General features: G+C 49.4%; 2 protein-coding genes across 5 annotated transcripts in view; one reads left to right on the top strand and one right to left on the bottom strand.

Moving 5' to 3' along the window:
• spcs2 (signal peptidase complex subunit 2) overlaps nucleotides 1-20,662 on the top strand; it is a 308,748-nt gene that overhangs the window by 257,082 nt on the left and 31,004 nt on the right. The gene's annotated exons all lie outside the window — the stretch shown is intronic.
• The window catches only part of LOC139336391 (fibroblast growth factor 12-like), a 34,267-nt gene continuing 15,109 nt past the window's right edge, over nucleotides 1,505-20,662 (bottom strand). For 2 of the 4 annotated variants that reach the window (XM_070970500.1, XM_070970501.1), the window contains exons 2-5: nucleotides 12,172-12,282; nucleotides 11,075-11,178; nucleotides 7,787-7,985; nucleotides 1,505-6,655 (exon numbers count right to left, since the gene is read on the bottom strand). In XM_070970500.1, the coding sequence (XP_070826601.1) occupies nucleotides 6,504-6,655; nucleotides 7,787-7,985; nucleotides 11,075-11,178; nucleotides 12,172-12,282 (566 nt within the window). In that variant the 3' untranslated portion in view covers nucleotides 1,505-6,503. Of the gene's footprint in view, nucleotides 6,656-7,786; nucleotides 7,986-11,074; nucleotides 11,179-12,171; nucleotides 12,283-13,936; nucleotides 14,470-20,662 lie in introns of those variants that run through there. The other 2 variants (XR_011602472.1, XM_070970499.1) reach the window with 2 other exon arrangements.

Genomic DNA, 20,662 nt, shown 5'->3' with positions numbered 1-20,662 from the left:
GTTCAGCAGCAGCAGCGTCGTGTTTTTGTGTCGCTCCTCATCAAAGATGGATGAAGCCGAGCAGCTCTTAAGGCTTCCGAGCATTAGACGGTGTCGTCTGTAAAGTGGAAACCAGCAGCTGAGTGTATTTTTACTGCGGCGTGGTGGATGGATGCCCGCCGAGCTTTTAGCCCGTCTGTTCCACTTTGTGTTTTTCACGTCGCTTCAGGAATAACAGAAAGCCTTTAAAAAAACATCAGAGTGGAACAGACCTCCTCTGTTTGTGCTTCTGAACAGATTCAGTCTGATTCTACGAACAAAGACGTTATTCAGGGAGCTGAAATACAAAATAAAAGAGATAAAAGGCTTTCAGGTGACACGCTCACTCTTAAACACTGTCAAACGTGATTGAGCTGATTAACTCAGCTGTTCATCTGCAGGCTGTGAACACACCGAAGCTTCAGCGAAGGAAACGATGAAACGATGAAGGCTGAGAGCTGCTGAAACTTTAATGGAGCAACATTTAACCCTTCGCTGCGTCTGTCAGGCGAACTGAAGGCGGTTCAGACACGAAGCGTCCATCAGAGCTCGTCCTCTCAGTGTGGTCACTTTGAACCAAAGAGCATCAACGTTACAATTCTGTCTCTCAGCCAACATGCCCGCCGATTCAGCCTAATTGCTAGCCTAGCATGAAAACAATTACGCTAATTCAAAGGGACGCTGCTCGCGCTGCCAGCGGTGCTTCGACAAAGTGTCACAAGAAATGTCAAATTTGTGTCCACATACAAAAATCCCATAATTAAAATGTAACAAATTTCTCTTTGCATCACAGGTATCAGTTTTCAGGGACATGGACGGACAGTTCTTCTTCTTCTGTGGACTTCAAAGTGTTTCCTGTCTCATCTCCAGGAGACAGCAGGAGACAATCTTTATGAAGATGTTTTGGAGTCAGAACAGCGAATGTTTAGGACCTGGTTCTTAGGACTTGGTTCTTAGAAACTGGTTCTTAGGACTTGGCTCTTTGGACCTGGTTCTTAGGACCTGGTTCTTAGGACTTGGCTCTTTGGACCTGGTTCTTAGGACCTGGTTCTTAGGACCTGGTTCTTAGGACTTGGCTCTTTGGACCTGGTTCTTAGGACCTGGTTCTTAGGACTTGGCTCTTTGGACCTGGTTCTTAGGACCTGGTTCTTAGGACTTGGCTCTTTGGACCTGGTTCTTAGGACCTGGTTCTTAGGACTTGGCTCTTTGGACCTGGTTCTTAGGACCTGGTTCTTAGGACCTGGTTCTTAGAAACTGGTTCTTAGGACTTGGCTCTTTGGACCTGGTTCTTTTGACTTGGTTCTTTGGACCTGGTTCTTAGGACCTGGTTCTTAGGACCTGGTTCTTAGGACTTGGCTCTTTGGACCTGGTTCTGACTTGGGACTTGTTGGTCTTCATTCTGGACTTCACAGCTAAACCAGCGTCTCTGATGTGTCTCTGCTGTCTGAATGTGAGACTCCTGATTAAAGCACAGAATGAGACGGACTCTGAAGCTTTTATATGGTTCTTTTTATTTTTCAGTAATCTTTTTCATCCTGCTGCGTACTTGCAATGACTTTGTTTTAATATATGATGCGTTAATATGAAGGTGAGTCAGAAAAGGTGCAAACATCAGCAAACACAAAGAAACATAACCAGATTTCAGGCTCGGCGAAGACGTCCTCCGGCCCCGCCTCTGTCGCTGGGTAATGACATCATCATTGTGCGCCCTCTACAGGCCGAGTCTATTATTATTTCAGTCCAGGTTGACTCAAAGGCTTCAGCTGCAGTTTTCACTCAGTTCAATGGAGAGAAAACGCTCATATTTGATGTTTCTGTGTTTGTCAGGATGTGAAATCTGATTTTAAACCTCCGAGTCGACCTGCTGAGTGTCCTTTCTACGCTTTCTAATTCTGGGCAGTTTGCATGCGGACGCTGCCTTCAGGTGAAAACAGATTCAGCAGAAATACAAACATCACGTCATGAGGCGACGATGGTGGGAAGCTTTTACGTCTATGTTCTGTCCTACAGGATGTGAACGCAGCATTAAGCTGTGATCAATATGTCGGTGACGGCGTCCCTGTGCTGTGACTTCAAAAGGCCTTCATTTGTCATTTAAACGTGCGGAAATCAGGTTTGTGCAGAAAAGACTTGAGAACGTGTGAAAAGAGAAAACTTAACGAACACGATGAAAGTTTGAAGAGTTCGTTTCTTCAGGTTTGTGTTGATTTTCATCTCCGATCAGAATTAACTCAACGTCTGCTGGTTGAACTCACAAAGTGAATCAAATGGTTGTCGATGTGTAAAGATGAAGCATCGAGGGTCGGGGCCGGGGTCAGGGGTCAGGGTTGGCGATCAGGATGGGGGTCAGGCGTCGGGGTCGGGGGTCTGGCTCGGGGTCAGGGGTCAGGGTCAGATGTGGTGAAGGCAGCGAGGCTGTTTGGTTGATCTGACGGCTGAAAGCTCGCAGACGTGGTAGAAAGGACACTCGTGTTACAACATTCGATCGAGTACAAACAGGAAGTTAAAACACTCGCCACAAACATTTAATGGACCAAAACACTGCGAGTGTTTCTGGAGGTCTCAGCCGTCCACGTGGTCCGACCCCCAAACCCCAAACTGGAAGACTTTCTCAGAGGCAGTACGGTGGATTGTGATTGGTTCATTCCTTTCTCTGCATCAGTCCACTTTTAACACAACAATCAAAACATAAATGTGAGAAAAGAGAACACCTGGGCTGTGGCAGCCAATAAGAGTCAACCTCTATGACCCCGCCCACCCTCACCCGCCTCCTCTCACTCCCTCACTCCATCACTTTTCACTGATTTCAAAATGGCGGCAGAAACAGCGGCGTGCTCTTTGTGATGTCTTCCGTCGGCTGATGGGAGGCGACTGAGTTTCCCAAAAATCATCTTTACATTTGATCTCTGATGCATTCAAAGACCAAACTAAGCTTGTATTTATCAGCACCAACACTCTCGCTGCTGTGTTGAATCATTTTAAGTTTGTGTAAGTATTTATGGTAACTTTTACAATTTTTATGTTTAATTAAAAATTCTGGCTTTTAATTTCTGACTGAGACGAGAAGTCGAACTTTTCTGAGGACAGTAAACATCAAAGCCGTTATTGTTAAATGTCAACGTATGAAAGGTTGAATTTTCACAAATTTCCAGAGAAAACAGCTGCTGAGTTTCTGTTTTAAAGCAGACTTCTATCAATGTCTTAAAAATTCTGCAGAAAATTAAACGTCAGTGAAATTATGGCACAAATGATCTTCCGTACTTTCTGCTGCTCTACTGCACGAACCGATTTCAACGCGTTTTTGTTTTTATCAAGGCAGTGACAGAAGTTCTACAGGAGGAACGACGGCTGAGTTTTATTTTGAAGGGCCATGTGAACCACAGGAAGCTCGGGTCGATTCGTCAATGTAAACCAGGAAATGATGGAGACGCGTTTGGGAAACCCGGTCAGTAACTTGAGACGAGTAAAGGGTTTGAGAAGGGAAGAAGGAAAGTAGTGACGGTTGGAGGGCAGTGTCTCGTCTGGACGTCTCAGCGTCTCAACTTTACCGTTTTACACCATTTAAAGGACGACCTGCTGTTTGCTCACGTCTCAGCGCATGAAGATGATTTCTGTACAAATGACTTAGTGAACTAAGCAGAACTGAATCCATGAACTGACCAAAGGGTTTGGAAACAATCAGCATGTCGATTCATTCGATGTTCTCATGCACGTCGATCAAACGCTTGCAGGTGCGACGATGCCGACAAACCGACGAGGTCCAAGTAAAACAGCATTTCAGGGCAGTGCTTTTCGTCTAAACGAGGCCGGGCAGTGTTAAAGATGTTACCAAATCCTCCCATCGGCCGACACCTGAACACATCACTGTGGTAAGAGATACCTGAGGGCAGGAAGAGGGGACGGCGATGCCGGACGGACTGACCTCCACTGTGTGAAACTCCCTGATGTGTTTCAGACTTAATCTGCTTCAGCTGCACTTACATTTGTTCCTCTCTGCTCAATACCCACAATTCAAAGCTTCTTTAAAAGGCTGAGCGGCCAGCGTGTGAAGACGCTGCAGTACGACTTCACGCTAACTGTTCTTTACTTGTAGACTCATTCGTTCGTCTCAGTCAGTCTTTCCTCTCGTTACCGTTCAGTTAATCAGCGAAGGCAGAACATCGTTCCCTCCACAGTCTCTATCGAGGCATCGCCGCCGCCTCTTGCTGCGCCTCCTGCTGCAGCTTGGAGGCAGAGAACGTCGTGATTCCCAGGTTCCTTCGATGCATCGTGTTTGTGTATCTTAACTGTGTATTACAGAGACACGGTGTGTTGACGACAGGCTACAGCCATCAGGAAACGGCATCTGCATCCTACAGAGTTAAAATGCCAACAATCAATAATTATCAAACAGCCTCAAAGAGGAAAACTAGAACATTTCATTCATGTGGAGACTTGAAGATACTTTAGTGTGAATCCAGGTGTGCCATAAGGTGACCAATCAGAAACTAACAATCAATAATCATAAACACTGATGACGAGCCGCAAAAAAACCTTTCAGTCCACCAACACTTCAATCAGCCATGAGCCAGAAGAACCAATCACAAAGCTGGAGACACTGCTGGAATTCTGATTGGGGGCAGCCTGCTGATGACATCATCAGGTTGCCTTTGGTTGGATCTAAACATAAACCCCGCCTCTTTAAAATGATTGGCCCGTGAGCTGAGCTGGTTTTCCAACAGAGGTCTGTTCTCACAAAGGATAAAAGTGCACCAATCAGAGCTCAGCGTGCCCGACCGCCTCACAGCGGCTGGTCGAGTCCGCCGAGCCGAAACTAAACATCCGATCGTGTTCAAAAGCTCAACGAGAGAAAGTTTCAGGCTCTTAAAATCGTGCAGTGTCGACACATCAAACCCTCAGCAGACGTCACGTCGTGTCACATCACATGGTGTCGTATTGTACAGAGTTCTTGAACGTGCCTTGACGGGGGCTGGGGGGGGGGGGGGGGGTCAGCTCGTCCTCAGTTCAGTCCAGTTCAGACCAGATCACAGTTACACAACTCAGCTGTTAGTGTCTCAGTGAATCATTTAAACCCCAAAAGGCTGCAGGGCATCGCTGCTTCTGGAGAACACATCATGCAATGTGCCTTCTCAACGCTTTCACCTGATCAGACCCTGAATGCAGCACGAGGCGGAAACAGGAGGAAGCCATCGGTTCTGTCTGTGATCGTCGGTTCTGTGATCGTTGGCTTCAGGCTGAGCTGCTTCCTTCCAGGCAGCTGCTGGTTTCACTTCGTTTCTATGAGAATCAGAGAGGACGTCCATCAGCACTGTCCACGCCGGTGCCTTCGAGGACCCTCTGACATCAGACACTCAGGAGTCTACCTCCACGTGTTTTGCCCTGGTTTTTGCCTCTCAGGCTGCTGAACCATCGAACGAGCTGAGTTTCTGGTGGTTTCACGCAGCCTCAGGTCAAAGCCTGTGGACACTAAAAACATCTCAGCATGTGTTTCAGGTTAAATTCGTTTGTCTGATTATCGCCGTTATGGAAGCTTCTTCACTAATTATCTTCTAGGTGACATAAACGCTCTCTTCACCTTCACATGGATCATCTCTGCAGCACGTCTCACTTCTCTGAAGCTGATTTTCATAGAAATGAAGTGAAAACTGTGTGGAAGGAAGGAAGGAAGGAAGGAAGGAAGGAAGGAAGGAAGGAAGGAAGGAAGGAAGGAAGTCAATGCAGAACATGCAGGAATGTGAAGTTTCTAGAAACCGGACTGATCACCTCAGGTCCTGGATTAAAAGCACAAACCAGGCCGCCTGGCAGACTCCCTCCAGCCTCGCCCGAACAAACAGGAAGTCCATCGCTTGTTTCGCCTCTGAAGCTTTTTATCGGCAGTGTCTGCAACCAATCCACGACTCCCCGAGCAGAAAAACACAGAGAAACAAATGAGGTGTGGCAGCTAGAGAGGACGAAACTGAAAAAACTCTTCTGATTGGACGGAACAACACGGAGGAGCAGAAGAAAGAGAAGAAGAAGAAGAAGAAGCGCGGTGCGTCGAAAGTGCGAAAGTTTTTGCATTCATTCAGAAATGACAGGAAGTGAAGTTCCTACATGGCTTAAAGCTTCGGAGTTCTCAGCGCTCCTCCACACGGAAACATTTTGGCATCATCGAGACCGTGATGATGATGATGATGATGATGATGTAGCGATGAAGAGCAGGTGTGCTAGCCTCCAGGCGCCGTATCAGCAGGGCTTTTTGCATAAAATGTAAATCATCATCATCAACGTCCTGATCTTTTCTCCCCCTTCACATTAAAAGATTTCAACACGAGCGAGAAGATTTTTTTAGCTTCGTTTTCTTGGTTTTCGTCGTCACGTCGTCGGCGTCATGGCGGTTGTTGTTGTCGTCGGTGTGGTTGGAGTTGCTTTGTTGCTGAACAGAGGGAGTGTTAAAATGGGAGTTCGCCTCCTCCGCCTCCTCGGCCTGTGGGGGGCGCCGCAGGCTATGATCCTTCCTGCTCTGTGCAGTCCTCCTGCTGCTCCTCAGCAAGCTCCCTGCGCCCCGCCCGCTCCCCGCTGTTCAGCGTCGGGCTCCGCGAGGACTTCAGCAGCTTCTCCTCCAGCTCGTGCAGCGACGGCTCCTTATACATGCAGACTGCAGGGGGGAGGACGGGGGGCGGGGGAGGACGGGGGAGGACAAGGGAGGACGGGCAGGACAAGGGAGGACAAGGAAGATATGCGAGGGCGGGGAGGAAAAAGAAGACATTATTAACTTCAGTTGGAGACTTTCTTGAAGACACAAATGAAACAAGAATCAAAGAAGAAGAAGAAGGAGCTGAAATGATTGGCTGAGACTCCAGCTGATGATGACATGATGTGCAGTGTCTCACATGATGGATGCTTACTGAGGACATGAACGTATGTCCACCTGGAAAAGACTAAAGAGGGAGAGGCTGAAGGAGAAGGGGACGGACGTGGAGGAAGAGGAGGAGATGGAAAGGAGGAGGGGGTATGTGATAGTTGATGCAAATGAAGCTGGGGGGGGGGTCAGGACAGCTGAAAGCAGAGACGGAGCTTCGTGTTTCCTGTTAAACGTCTATCTGTGATATTAGAGCTTCACCTCGTCCTCCAACTCAAATGAAGTCCCCGCAGGACGACCTCTGCTCCTCAGTGCCCCCCCCCCGCCCCCCCATCTCTGCTCCTCACTGCCCCCCCCATCTCTGCTCCTCACTGCCCCCCCCCCGCCCCCCCCATCTCTGCTCCTCACTGCCCCCCCATCTCTGCTCCTCACTGCCCACCCCCCACCCCCCCACGGAAACGTCCTGCCTGGTGAATAAAGTTTCAAACAGGCTGATAGTGAATCAGACTGTCTGATGCTGGTGTCTCTGCTGCCTGCCTGCTGTTGGGTCCGGGTCCAGGTCCGAGTCCAGGTCTTCTGTCCTGCCGTCTCATGACCTGATCAATGAGAGTCCTCACAGACTCAGGGGACAACCTTAAGGACAGTTGTGTCCACTTGTCCTCAGGTAACTCCAACCACTCTGACGCCTGCCCTTACAGAGACCGGACCACCAACGTCCCATGTGGTTTCAGGACGGTGGTAACGACCCCCCCACAGGTTAAACACCTGAGACTCTTCCAGTAAACAGTCAGCTTTGGAGCTTGGCTAACAGTTTGCCCCTACTCCCAGTCTTTATGCTAAGCTAGGCTAACACACCCAGACTACCCCTGTACTGGGACGAAGCTCTGGACTCTAGAGGGACCAGGCGTCCACAGGTGCGGGTCTCACCTTCGATGGGTCTGGGGACAAAGTGTGAGCAGGGCTTGGTCTTCTTCACTCGGTTCCCCTTCATGATGACCCCGTCCTTGTTGAGGCCCAGGAACCAGGCCCGGCCGGACTCGTGCTGCCGGTACAGCGTGGACGAGTAGATGACGTAGTAGTTCTCAAACACCGACTCCTTGAACTTGCACTCTGCCGTGAAGACATCCTGACACAGACAGACAGACAGTGAGCGATGAACACATGAATTCATCCAGTCATAAAATACATTATTCTGCATAGCGAGTATTTTTACTTAGAAAGCAGCACTTCTCTCTGTAACACAGTATTTGTACACTGTGGTATAACTACTTTTACTGAAGTAAAAAATCTGAGTACTTCTTCCCCCACTGGACACACAGGTGGAACTGTTGTCTCCTGAGACGCCTGAGCTGTCTCCATGGACACTGAATGTCTCATGTCTCATGTGATCCTCCTTCAGTTCTTCAGTGAGTTCATGTGGTTCATGTTGGGGGGACGTGTTCAAGGGTAAATTTAGCCCTTTGCAGTTCCCTGCAGGTATAACAGGTGTGTGTGTGTGTGTGTGTGTGTGTGTGTGTGTGTGTGTGTGTGTGTGTGTGTGTGTGCGCCCTCTGGATGAAACAGGTGGTCAGACAGCCAATCAGAGCAGAACAACCGCCCACAGAGCAGAAACCTGTTTAACACTCAGTGAAGTGCTGAAGGTCTGCTACCAACTTCACGACAGAATCGAAGGGTCGATCAGCTGACCCTGGATCAGCTGACCCTGGATCAGCTGACCCTGGATCAGCTGACCCTGGATCAGCTGACCCTGGATCAGCTGACCCTGGATCAGCTGACTCGTTTCCATCATTAAGTGTGTTTAAAATGTCAGAAAACAGAACAAAATGCAGTCAGACAATCAACCAAACAGCAGAATACAACACCAGAGGAGCAGAGAGGAGGAGCAGAGAGAGAGGAGGAGCAGAGAGGAGCAGAGAGGAGGAGCAGAGAGAGAGGAGGAGCAGAGAGGAGCAGAGAGGAGGAGCAGAGAGAGAGAGGAGGAGCAGAGAGGAGCAGAGAGAGAGAGGAGGAGCAGAGAGGAGCAGAGAGGAGCAGAGAGAGAGAGGAGGAGCAGAGAGGAGCAGAGAGGAGGAGCAGAGAGAGAGAGGAGGAGCAGAGAGGAGCAGAGAGGAGCAGAGAGAGAGAGGAGGAGCAGAGAGGAGCAGAGAGGAGGAGCAGAGAGGAGCAGAGAGGAGGAGCAGAGAGAGAGGAGGAGCAGAGAGGAGCAGAGAGAGAGAGGAGGAGCAGAGAGGAGCAGAGAGGAGGAGCAGAGAGAGAGAGGAGGAGCAGAGAGGAGCAGAGAGGAGCAGAGAGAGAGAGGAGGAGCAGAGAGGAGCAGAGAGGAGGAGCAGAGAGGAGCAGAGAGAGAGGAGCAGAGAGAGAGGAGGAGCAGAGAGGAGCAGAGAGAGAGAGGAGGAGCAGAGAGGAGCAGAGAGGAGGAGCAGAGAGAGAGAGGAGGAGCAGAGAGGAGCAGAGAGGAGCAGAGAGAGAGAGGAGGAGCAGAGAGGAGCAGAGAGAGAGAGGAGGAGCAGAGAGGAGGAGCAGAGAGAGAGAGGAGGAGCAGAGAGGAGCAGAGAGAGAGAGGAGGAGCAGAGAGGAGCAGAGAGGAGGAGCAGAGAGAGAGAGGAGGAGCAGAGAGGAGCAGAGAGGAGCAGAGAGAGAGAGGAGGAGCAGAGAGGAGCAGAGAGAGAGAGGAGGAGCAGAGAGGAGCAGAGAGAGAGAGGAGGAGCAGAGAGGAGCAGAGAGGAGGAGCAGAGAGAGAGAGGAGGAGCAGAGAGGAGCAGAGAGGAGCAGAGAGAGAGAGGAGGAGCAGAGAGGAGCAGAGAGGAGGAGCAGAGAGGAGCAGAGAGGAGGAGCAGAGAGAGAGGAGGAGCAGAGAGGAGCAGAGAGAGAGAGGAGGAGCAGAGAGGAGGAGCAGAGAGAGAGAGGAGGAGCAGAGAGGAGCAGAGAGGAGCAGAGAGGAGCAGAGCAGAAACAGATGGAATAAATGATGAAAACAGCTTTTTCCTCCCAGCAGGATCGTCAACATCACACATCAAAACATGTGATAGCTCAAGTAAACAGCACGAGGAAGAGGAGGGCAGAGGAAGAGGAGGGCAGAGGAAGAGGAGGGCAGAGGAAGAGGAGGGCAGAGGAAGAGGAGGACAGAGGAAGAGGAGGACAGAGGAAGAGGAGGGCAGAGGGTCGTGGCCTTCATCTGTTCATCACTTCACTGCCTCAGCTGTGGTCTGTCCAAGTGTCCAAGTGTCAAGGTGGGACTGACTGTTGACACGAAGGAGAGACAAAGTTCAAAGATTTATTTAATTTAATTTAATTTAATTTAATTTAATTTAATTTAATTTAATTTGGAAAATAATCAGATTTTTTGTCAAAGGGACCAAAGATGAAGACACTTCGCTTTTCCTCCTTCATCTTAAAACCAACAAGCTGAACTCAGTGGTGGACTGAAGGTCAGCTCCTCTCCACCGTGTCGTCTCCACCGTGTCGTCTCCACCATCTTGTCTCCACCGTGTCTTCACCGTGTCCCTCCTCCTCCCTCCCTCCCTCCACCTCGTCTCCTCTGCTGTGCACACGCGACTGAAGAATTACGTTTTAAAGTTTTATGGACGCAGCATGCGTGAATTATGGATGATGGACGGACCCACTGAGACGAAGCAGAAAGACAACAGCTGTGTTCTGTGTGTCTGCTGCAGGCCGTCCTCTTCTGCCGTTATTATGAAACCGGCTTTCACACAGGAGGCGTAAACACGGAGCTTTTGCTGCTGCCCCTGAACGCAGCACGAGGCTGAAGTTTTTCAGAGTTAATCCTGAAATCTGAAACATGAAAAATCAGGACAGCAAATGTCCTCCATGTGCAGGCTGGAGACATGTCCACAGTCTTTGTCCTCATCAACACTGAAAACCTCCAACTCAAACGAGTCGACTCGATGTCTGAACACACACGTTAGCATCAGCTGCTAATTAGCTGCTGGATTAAAGCTAACTCTTGAACACACTCCAGGCAGCGCTGACGTTTCCTGGAACTGGACTTTGACTTGAACTGCTCTCGTTCAGTTTCTATTCAGTCTGTTTCTACCAATAAAGGGTCGTTTTGAATGTTTTATCTCAAGACGCTGCAGATTTATCTCATATGTCCTCCAGACAGACGGAGACAGGACAGACAGACAGACAGACAGACAGACAGACAGACAGACAGACAGACAGACAGACAGACAGAGACACAGACAGCTTTCTTACTGATGTGTAGAGGAATCCCTCGGCGTTCATGGCCACGTACAGTCCAGCCTTCACTCCCTGGATGGCCACGACCCTCAGACCCACCGGGATCAGGTTAAACAGAGCTGGAGGACAGAGAGAGACAGACAGACAGACACAGACAATGTCCACGTTACTGAGTCCACATTAAGTCAAATACAAAGTCTTTTCCTTCAAAGTGATGAAGTGAAAGACATATTTCTTTAAGGCAGCTGACGGTGGAGAGAGAACGCACAATGAAAGAGAGGGTGGAGGGACGGAGGGTGGAGGGGAGGAGGGACAGAGGGGAGGAGGGGTGGAGGGGAGGGGGGAGGGGGGATGGAGGGTGGAGGGAGGAGGGTGGAGGGGAGGAGGGACGGAGGGTGGAGGGACGGACAGATGAAGGGGTGGAGGATGGAGGGACGGAGGTGATTTAATCCTCGGGGACAGAGAGCTGCAGTGTGGGTGAGGATGAGGAGGTGGAGGAGGAAGAGGATTGTGGCAATGGCTGCTGTTAATCCTCCTTTATTTAACTCGAGCCAGAGATGATCTGAGAGAGAGAGGGAGATCCAAAACACCCCCCCCCCCCCCCCCCCATCCTGAGCTCATCCAGCTGAGATCCGACAGAAAAAACACGGATCTGCTGATCTGACTCAGAGATCCGGCTTCAGGTGTCTGATCCGCTCGTCGACCCTGAGGTCACATGACCGCTCACAGGTGTCTACAAACAGGAAGTGAACGCTTCTATAAAACACGTTTAACAGCGGAGTGAAGGTCAAGCTCTGATTGGCCGAGCTGCAGCTCGAGGTGGAAGCAGCAAAGCTTCATGAGCATTCAGGACCTTCATCATGGACGTGTCTCTGTCTCTGTCTCTGTCTCTGTCTCAAGACTGAAGAAGACGTCTGTCAAAGGAGACAAAAAGCTTCACGCTCCTCTGCAGCATGAGAGGAAGATGATGGGGAAGGCCATGAGGAAGGGAACCTCTGCTTTTGGGAAATAGCTCTAAAGACTTAAGCTGGTCCAGGTGAGACCAGGTGAGTCCAGGTCAGTGTGTGAGTGTGTGCGTGTGTGTGTGGACAGGTGTGGACACAGAGACTCACTGTAGTCGCTGTTCTCGTCCTTGTTTCCGCTGATGGCTCCATCAGGCTGCATCTGCAGGAAGAAACCCTGTTCACTGAAGAGACGCGTCACGATGCCCTTCAGCTGCGGCTCTGCAAGACACGCACGCACGCACACGCACGCACGCACGCACGCACGCACGCACGCACGCACGCACGCACGCGCACGCACGCGCACGCACGCACGCACACACACACGCACACACACACACACACACACACAGATTTAGGAGTGTGAACACACGCTGAGACGGCAGGTCAACGTCCACATGCTGCAGGATCGTATGTGATGAAGCTGTTGAACCTTCAGCTCTTCATCCTGCTCTCTCACACTCACACACACACACACACACACACACACACACACACACACACACACACACACACACACACACACACACACACACACACACACAGGTACAGGTGACAGACAGTGACACACTGATCACTGAATCCTTGGTGAGTCTCTGACTGACGGTCTGAGGACGTAAACATGATGAGGAGACGCTCCAGATGACAATGTGGACCAGAGGGACAGAAATAGACCAAATACAGAGAGACTAATGTGGAGCAGGCTGCTGTGCTACTTCACAGACAGACAGAGAGACAGACAGAGAGACAGAGAAAGACAGACAGAGAGACAGAGAAAGAGACAGAGAAAGAGACAGACAGACAGAGACAGAGTGACACAAAGAGAGACACAGAGACAGAGACACAAAGAAAGACAGACAGAGACACGGAGACAATGTCTCACTCTACTTAACTGAAGTCAAAGAGTTTAAAATGTGAGAAAAATCCTAAAGTTGATTCTTCAGATGAATTTTAGTTTTTCTTCTTAACGTGTTTTGAAGTCTGTTTCTCTTCAGGAAACTCGTTAATTCACAGTGAACTAAAAACAGCTTATTTCATCATCATCATCTTCGTCGTGTCTTCTGTTAATTAGTGCAGATTAACGAGAGTGGCGGCCAATCAGAGCGCGGTCACATGGTCTGAATCTCAGCATCAGGAGGTGTAATGATTCAGAGGTGAGTTTCCAGAGGAGGAAGAGGAGCTGTGAGTCTGCAGGAGGAAGAGGAGGTGCGAGTCTGAACACCTCTGAGAGGAAGAGCAGGAGAGAAAACAGCTGATCACATGCTGCCGCTCCCTGAACGTGACGAAGATGACACATCCGTCAAAACTGAGCCTGTGAACAAATCACATTTCAGCGTGTCGACACACTCCAGCTTGAAGTGGAACAACGACAACAACAACAACGACAACAACAAAGACAACAACGACAACAACAACAATAACAACGATGATGATGATGATGTTATCCTCTCGTTATCCTCCAAACTGCAGCGCTCGCATCTTCACCACTAGAGGGCGCCGCCATGATGAAACATCAGAAGAAGAAATCAGCTCCTTAAGATCTCTGCAGCCTCGTTTTTATCAGGTGAAAATCTGCCGACTCTGCAAGCTCTTCATACCATTCCACATCCTGTTAGCCTGTTAGCTTGTTAGCCTGTTAGCTTGTTAGCCCGTTGGCATCCAAACTAAACTTTTCATGCAAAAAACGATAAATATCCGACAGGAACAATTAACAGCTGATACAAAACTGTGCATTTATTTTTCAGAGGCTAACAGGCTAACATGCTAACAGGAAGTGCAGAGCGTTGAGTAATCAGCATTAAGACTCGAACGCCTCCACGCTGAGAGCTGCGGGTTTGCTAACACGTGACAGACGGCTGCGAGTCTGCAAACCCACCTGGTTTCCGCCGGACGGGTCTCTTCTTTCCGCTGCAGAAGCGAACTTTGCTGAAGACGCTGAAGATGTGTCTCTCGCACAGAGACCTCGGGTCTTTACTCGGACTCGAGCGTCTCTTGTTGGTGGCGACCTTTTCGCTGTTGGACTCTCGGGCCTGACGCTTCTGTCGGATCAGGGAGCTGGCGATGGCCGCCGCCATCTCCCCGAGTGGCGGACGGAGCCACCGAGGACAAAATATCTCCCAAATCTAAGGACGCTTGCTTTTCAGTCCAAGTCGGGCGACATGTCCAAACGGCAGAATGCACCAAGTGCGGTCGCTGACGGTTGCTCCATGACTAAAAACTGACTGACTTTAGCTCCACTGAGACGGTGTTCACATGTTTGGACTCGTTAAGACGCTGTCCTGCGCATCTGATGCACTTTGTCTCATCACACCAGAACTTTTTCCTTCTTTTATGGAAAAAAATGGTCTATTTCAGTTGCAGCTTTCATTTACACCAGAGGGGGCGACAGAGCTTCAGTCATGACGACGAAAAATCAAAAATGAAAACTCTCGATAATCGATAAACGTGAATCAATAAGTCCCCGATGGAGTCTGAAGATGACGATTCAAATGTCCACGAGTCCTTGTTTTAAAGATGACCGACAGCTGCGGGACATCTGAATGGAGAAGCCGCAGTGCATTCTGGGTAATGTTCAGAGTCCAGTTCGGGCTTTCAGAGGCTCCGATGGAAGCACGTGGCTGCAGGAGCTGATCCACGAACTGAGGAGTGAAGCATCACTGTCGTCTTCACGTGTCTCCAAACGTCCACGAATCCATCGTCATCATCGGCTCAACTTCCAGAGACGAGACACAGCAAGAGGTCAAGAAAGAGGGACGAAGACCAAGTCCAGAACGATCCCGGAGACGGAACAGAGACGACAAACCAGCAGATTAACAACACGACGACTCTGCTCTGTTTCCTCCTGCCTGAGCTCCTCCTCCTCTTCCTCCTCCTCCTCCTCCTCCTCCTCCTCACCACAGGCTGAGAGCTGCTGAATGTGATGAGAGGCTGAGCGGGGGGGGGGGGTAGAGGGGAAAGAGAGAGAGAGGGAAGAGAGAGAAAGAGAGAGAGGGGGGAGAGAGACAGAGAGAGGGGAAAGAGAGAGAGAGAGGAAAGAGAAAGAGGGGGAGAGGGAGAGGAGAGAGAGAGAGAGAGAGAGAGAGAGAGAGAGGAATAGTCAAAGAGGGAGAGCGAGTGATGGAGAGACAGCGGTGGAGGTGTAGAAGCAGCTCCTAAAAATATTCCGCCTGATGTTTCGTGCTCTCCCACATCACAGCTCTCCACCTTCACTTCATCCTGATACGCCGAGCGTTCAGGTCTGACGCTGCTTTCATTTACATCCACAGCTGCAGTCAAATCCAGATCACACTGTGATCACACACCTCCTGGTCCAGGAGGAGCAAAACACCAGAAGAAGAACCGAAGAGACCAGAAGAAGATGAAAGGGGGTCTGGTCAAAGCTGAGTTCGAGCTTTTGGTGTGAACAAGGTTACAACAGACTGAGATGCTACCGCATTATCATTATTATTGTTGTTGTTATTGTTATCATTATTATTATGAACTTTATTATTATTATTATTATTGTTATTATTATTATTATTATCATTGTTATTAACTGTGTTCATGTTGAAACCACATCACATGCACGACCTCTCCTCTCGCTGTGACTGCACGGTTACATAAAGCATCTTCACAGCAGCAGAGTCTCACCATCACGCCGTCACGGACCAACAAGCACGAGATCTGCTCTGAGATCAGAGATCAGCCCTGACATCAGCTCCGAGATCAGCTCTGAGATCAGAGATCTGCTCTGAGATCAGAGATCAGCCCTGACATCAGCTCCGAGATCAGCTCTGAGATCAGAGATCTGCTCTGAGATCAGAGATCAGCCCTGACATCAGCTCTGAGATCAGCTCCGAGATCAGAGATCTGCTCTGAGACCATTGGTCTCACCGTGAACACCTGCAGCCTCAGGTGAGACGACAGAGTCCTGAGATAACTGGGGGCAGTTCTGTGGACATGAGGCTGAGGACGGACAGAGACATGTAGGACACCTGTCTGGACTCATCCAGCTGCTTTATTATATCTGATGCGCTGACAGTTTCCTCAAATCATGGATTCACTGTTTGTGACACCAGAGACTGGAACCAGGAAATAATCCAAATTAAAATTCATTAAATCAGTGATTTCTGCTTGAAAAGTGATGAAAATGTTCGTTTTAAATAATGAGTTCTTTATTTCATAATTACATGTGACCAGAGATGAAACTCATATTTCAGCCCCTTTCATGACAGGATGAACGTCACATCCATCATTATACTGCTAGCAAAGGCTGCTAACAGGAGATGCTAACAGGAGCTGCTAGAAGAAGCTGCTAACACAAGCTGCTAACAGGAGCTGCTAACAGCAGATGCTAAGAAGAAGAAGATGCCTTTATTCGTCACATTACACACAACATGCATAGTTGAGGGGGAAACTGCACACGCCACGCAATTGTGAAATCCCATCCCGCTATTTGACCCGTCCATGGTCAGTCCTTCCTCCACGGCAGACCAGGAGCGGTGGGCTGTCAGTCGACCGGCGCCCAGGGACCCAACTCTCATTTGTCACCATTGATCAGGTGGTAATCTTCTTGCATGTTTTTAGTGGGGGTATTTTTATGGAGGATATCCCAGGTGAACACGGGGAGAACATGCAAACTCCACACAGAAAGGCCCCTTTCCACCAAAGGCACGGTGGAGGACACGCCACCTGCGCACACAGTGGGATTCGAACTGGGACCTTCTAGCTGTGAGGCGACAGTGTTACCACCGAGCCAATGTGCCACCAACACAGGCTGCTAACAGCGGATGCTAAAACCGGCTGCTGACAGCAGATGCCAACACAGGCTGCTAACCCAGGCTGCTAACAGCAGATGCTAACACCGGCTGCTAACAGCGGATGCTAACACAGGCTGCTAACAGCGGATGCTAACACAGGCTGCTAACAGCAGATGCCAACACAGGCTGCTAACAGCGGATGCTAACACCGGCTGCTAACAGCAGATGCTAACACAGGCTGCTAACAGTGGAAGATAACACAGGCTGCTAACAGCAGATGCTAACACAGGCTGCTAACAGCAGATGCTAACACAGGCTGCTAACAGCAGACGCTAACAGCTGACTCAGCAGACTGAATCTGGTCTGAATGAAGCTGTGATTCTACGTCCTTGTGATGAGGCGTTTAAGTGCTTCTGTGCGTTTCAGAAACATTTAAGTCTGTATTGATTCTGTACTGATTGACAGGAAACCTGGTCTCTGATGTTTTTCATCTGTGAGCACAAAACAAATAAAAATGAATATTTCTCTCCCTCCAACACACACACAGTGTGATGATGATGACGAAGATGATGATGACTCCATGTTTGTTGTCAGTGACTCAGCCTTTCAGCTCATAATTGGATTGTGCAACGAGCTCTTCACCTGTAATTAGACTCATCGACACTCTGCTTCCTCACGACGCTTTTCACACCACCAGCAGCCAATCACAGCAGCAGCCAATTTTTTTTTTTTTTTTTTTTTTGCTCCAGTTTTGGTTTAGCGCCACACTTCCTGTCTGGTTCAGCGTGAAGTCACAGTGCACTTCCTGTTCAGACGCTGATCCAGACCTTTCACTGCGATGAGTCTGACTTTAGCTGCTCGAGAGGTTTGGACATGCATGACATTAGCAGTCGAGGCACACAGGTTGCTCTGATTGGCTGCTCTGTGTTGGCTGTGGGCGGAGTTGGGACTCTGGCGGCTCCTGGTCTTGTTTGTGCTGAAGCAACGTGACCTGAAAGCTTGAAATGTTGCAATTAAACTGAACATTTCAGAGAGTTTCAGCTCTGAAGTCATGTGACGCGCGAACACTTTGATGCTATTAAAAACTAATCCTCCACATCGAATCACTTTGTTTCAGGGCCCGAGGCCGGCGAGTCCGGCAGGTTTCCTGATCAGGCAGACAGACTGGAACCAAACAGGATCATCACATCACTGACGAGGCCCTGTGTCTGTCCCTGTGGAGCATGTGGAGAACGTGTCATGAAACGCACCGCGGAGCTGAATGTAGGCCTACGCTCCCATCAGAAAAAACCAGGTCAGCGTCTTTAATTACTGACGTGTATTTGCGTCCTCGTACCTGCTCTCTGGGACCGAGAGCAGAGACAGAGAGGAGGACGAAGAGAAGCATCTTCATCATTTCCTCTGATTGTCATCTTACCGGTCGGTCCAGGTCTGCAGCTGCCGTCAGGGTTTAGACTGATCCGTGTCACAGACAAGGCTCCCACAGCCACACAGAAACAAGGCCCAGAGATGTTTTTACGCAGACGACTCACAAGTTTATGTCCGTTAAAAACCAGCCGGGAGGACGTCCTGCAGCTGCTCCTCTTCAACCCTGACTGAGAGACGTCCTTTTACTTCAAAGTTCAGTTCAGTGAGACATTCATATGAAAAAGAAGGACGCCAAAAATGTGTTGCTAATCTGATAGATGCTAACATGCTAACACCAACAAGTAGGTCCACCATATTACCTATCAGGACGGGTAAAGTCTTACTATCAGCTGCAGGAAGACGCCGATTTGCTCTTTTTGGACCGATTCCTTTAGCTTAAAAAATGTCTCCATTAACAGTGAATTAGCTGTTAGCCGCTCCCATTAGCAGCTCCTGTTAGCCGCTCCCATTAGCAGCTCCTGTTAGCTGCTCCTGTTAGCACCTCCCATCAGCTCCTGTTAGCTGTGTCCTCTTGGACGTACAGACAGCTCCCACTGGATCACTGAAATACTGTAGGGAACTGAAAAACAGGGAAGTTCTGCCGCCTTTTTTCTCTGTGGATTTCTAGAGGTTTATTCTGGATCATCAGAGATCATGATGTCCTCAGGAAGTGACATCACACTGAAGGAGATCAACATGAGTTCAGGTCTGACTGAGGCGTTTGACTCTAAACTCTTAAATCACCTCCTGCAGCATCTTTGCCTGCCTGACTCTGGGCCCCCTGAGGAGGCTTTAGTCCAGCTGAGTGTCTGTCTCAGACCGGATCCTGAACCTTTAGCAGAGTTAGAATGAGTCCTGACTTCAGGGAGTGAGGAGGAGGTTCCGGGTTCAGATCCGTCCTGGTCTGATCGAGTATCTGCTGAATAATGTCACTCTGATAACTTCACACACACTCACGCTGGCTGTTAATGAGCTGCACGATCGATTTCCTGTCCTTCAGTCCTGGACTGTCCTGGTGTGTGTGTGTGTGTGTGCGTGTGTGTGTGTGCGTGCGTGTGTGTGCAGTTCAGGTATGTTTCATGATCAATAGACAAAGTGCCTCATCAGAGGGCAGCAGAATGTCAGCATGAAACCATTAAAGCAGCTCAGACTGAGAACGCAGTACTCACAGCCGACAGTACACTCAGAGTACACGCACACAGTACTGAGGTACTGCCAGGTGTGCCAGGTGTGGTCACCTCACGGCAGGTTCAGACCAACAGTCCACAAACACTCTGTCTCTTCCTGTTTGTTTGTTTATTTGTTTGTTTGTTCCTGAAGCTTCTTTAAATGTGAAACAAGGTGTTCGTAAAGATTTACGTCTTCAGTCTTTATCATTGATCAGTTTTCAATCAGAAACGCAGAAAACTGCACCAGACTCCTGTTATAAAAACAGCCGATTTAAGAAGACTGACGCCTCACAGCATGCACGCACACGCACACGCACACGCGCACACACACACACACACACACACACACACACACACACACGCACACGCACACACGCTGCAGCTAAAGCCAAAAACAGAAGGAAAATGGAGAGAGGGTAACAAACGGCGGCGTGGGCGGCGCAGAGGACGGCAGCTGGATGTTCAAACAAACAAAGACGCTCTGCATGTTTACAGCAGCACTGGAAAAAACAAACAAACAGGATCTGGTCCTGTTCCACGTCCATTGTTCCACCAACACCAACCGCTGAGGGTCCAAGACATATTTTTACATCAAATCCCTGCGTCTCCTCCTGAACACGGTCCAGCTTCAGCTCATGACTCATCTCACATCAGCAACAGAAAATAATCCCTCCATCACTGAACTCCTGCAGGAGCAGAGGAGCAAGCCGCCCTCCTTCAGCAGGTGAAGACGCAGGTCAGCAGCTGCTGGCGATGAAGATCAGCTCATGAACTCCTCAGTCTGAGAGTTTAAACTGAAGCTGGAAAAACTACAATAAGAGTCTGAAGCGTGAACACGTGAGTGGATCAACAAAGACGTCTGATCAAAGAAAAGATGATCAGGTTTGTGAGAAATGTATTGATCTGATCAGCAGCGTCCTTCATCCACTGACACACATTCAGCATCATGAGAAGCCGCTCTGACACGCCACCTCTGCAGGCCTGCTATTGGCTGATCCAGAGCCGACAGAGTGCATTGTGGGTAGACGAGACTGTAAGTTGAAGCAGTTTGTCTCTGTGTCTGAGTGTAAATAAAGTTTGGATCAGCTGCAGCCTGAGCAGCCTCCTCTGACAGGAGGCTGGAGACGCAGCACCACCTGCTGGACACCATGACAACTGCAGGTACTGCAGGTACTGCAGGTACTGCAGTAGTACTCTGTCTCTGCTGCCTGTTTGTTATTGATCTCCTGCTGATCATGTTCTTCCAATCAGCTAATTGATTTGGACTAAATGAGACATTTACAGTTG

The sequence above is a fragment of the Chaetodon trifascialis genome, chromosome 9, assembly GCF_039877785.1.
Source record: "Chaetodon trifascialis isolate fChaTrf1 chromosome 9, fChaTrf1.hap1, whole genome shotgun sequence".
Lineage (NCBI taxonomy): Eukaryota > Metazoa > Chordata > Actinopteri > Chaetodontiformes > Chaetodontidae > Chaetodon > Chaetodon trifascialis.
The sequence above is the reverse complement of the archived record's forward strand: the minus strand, read 5'-3'. Positions and strand labels throughout refer to the sequence as shown.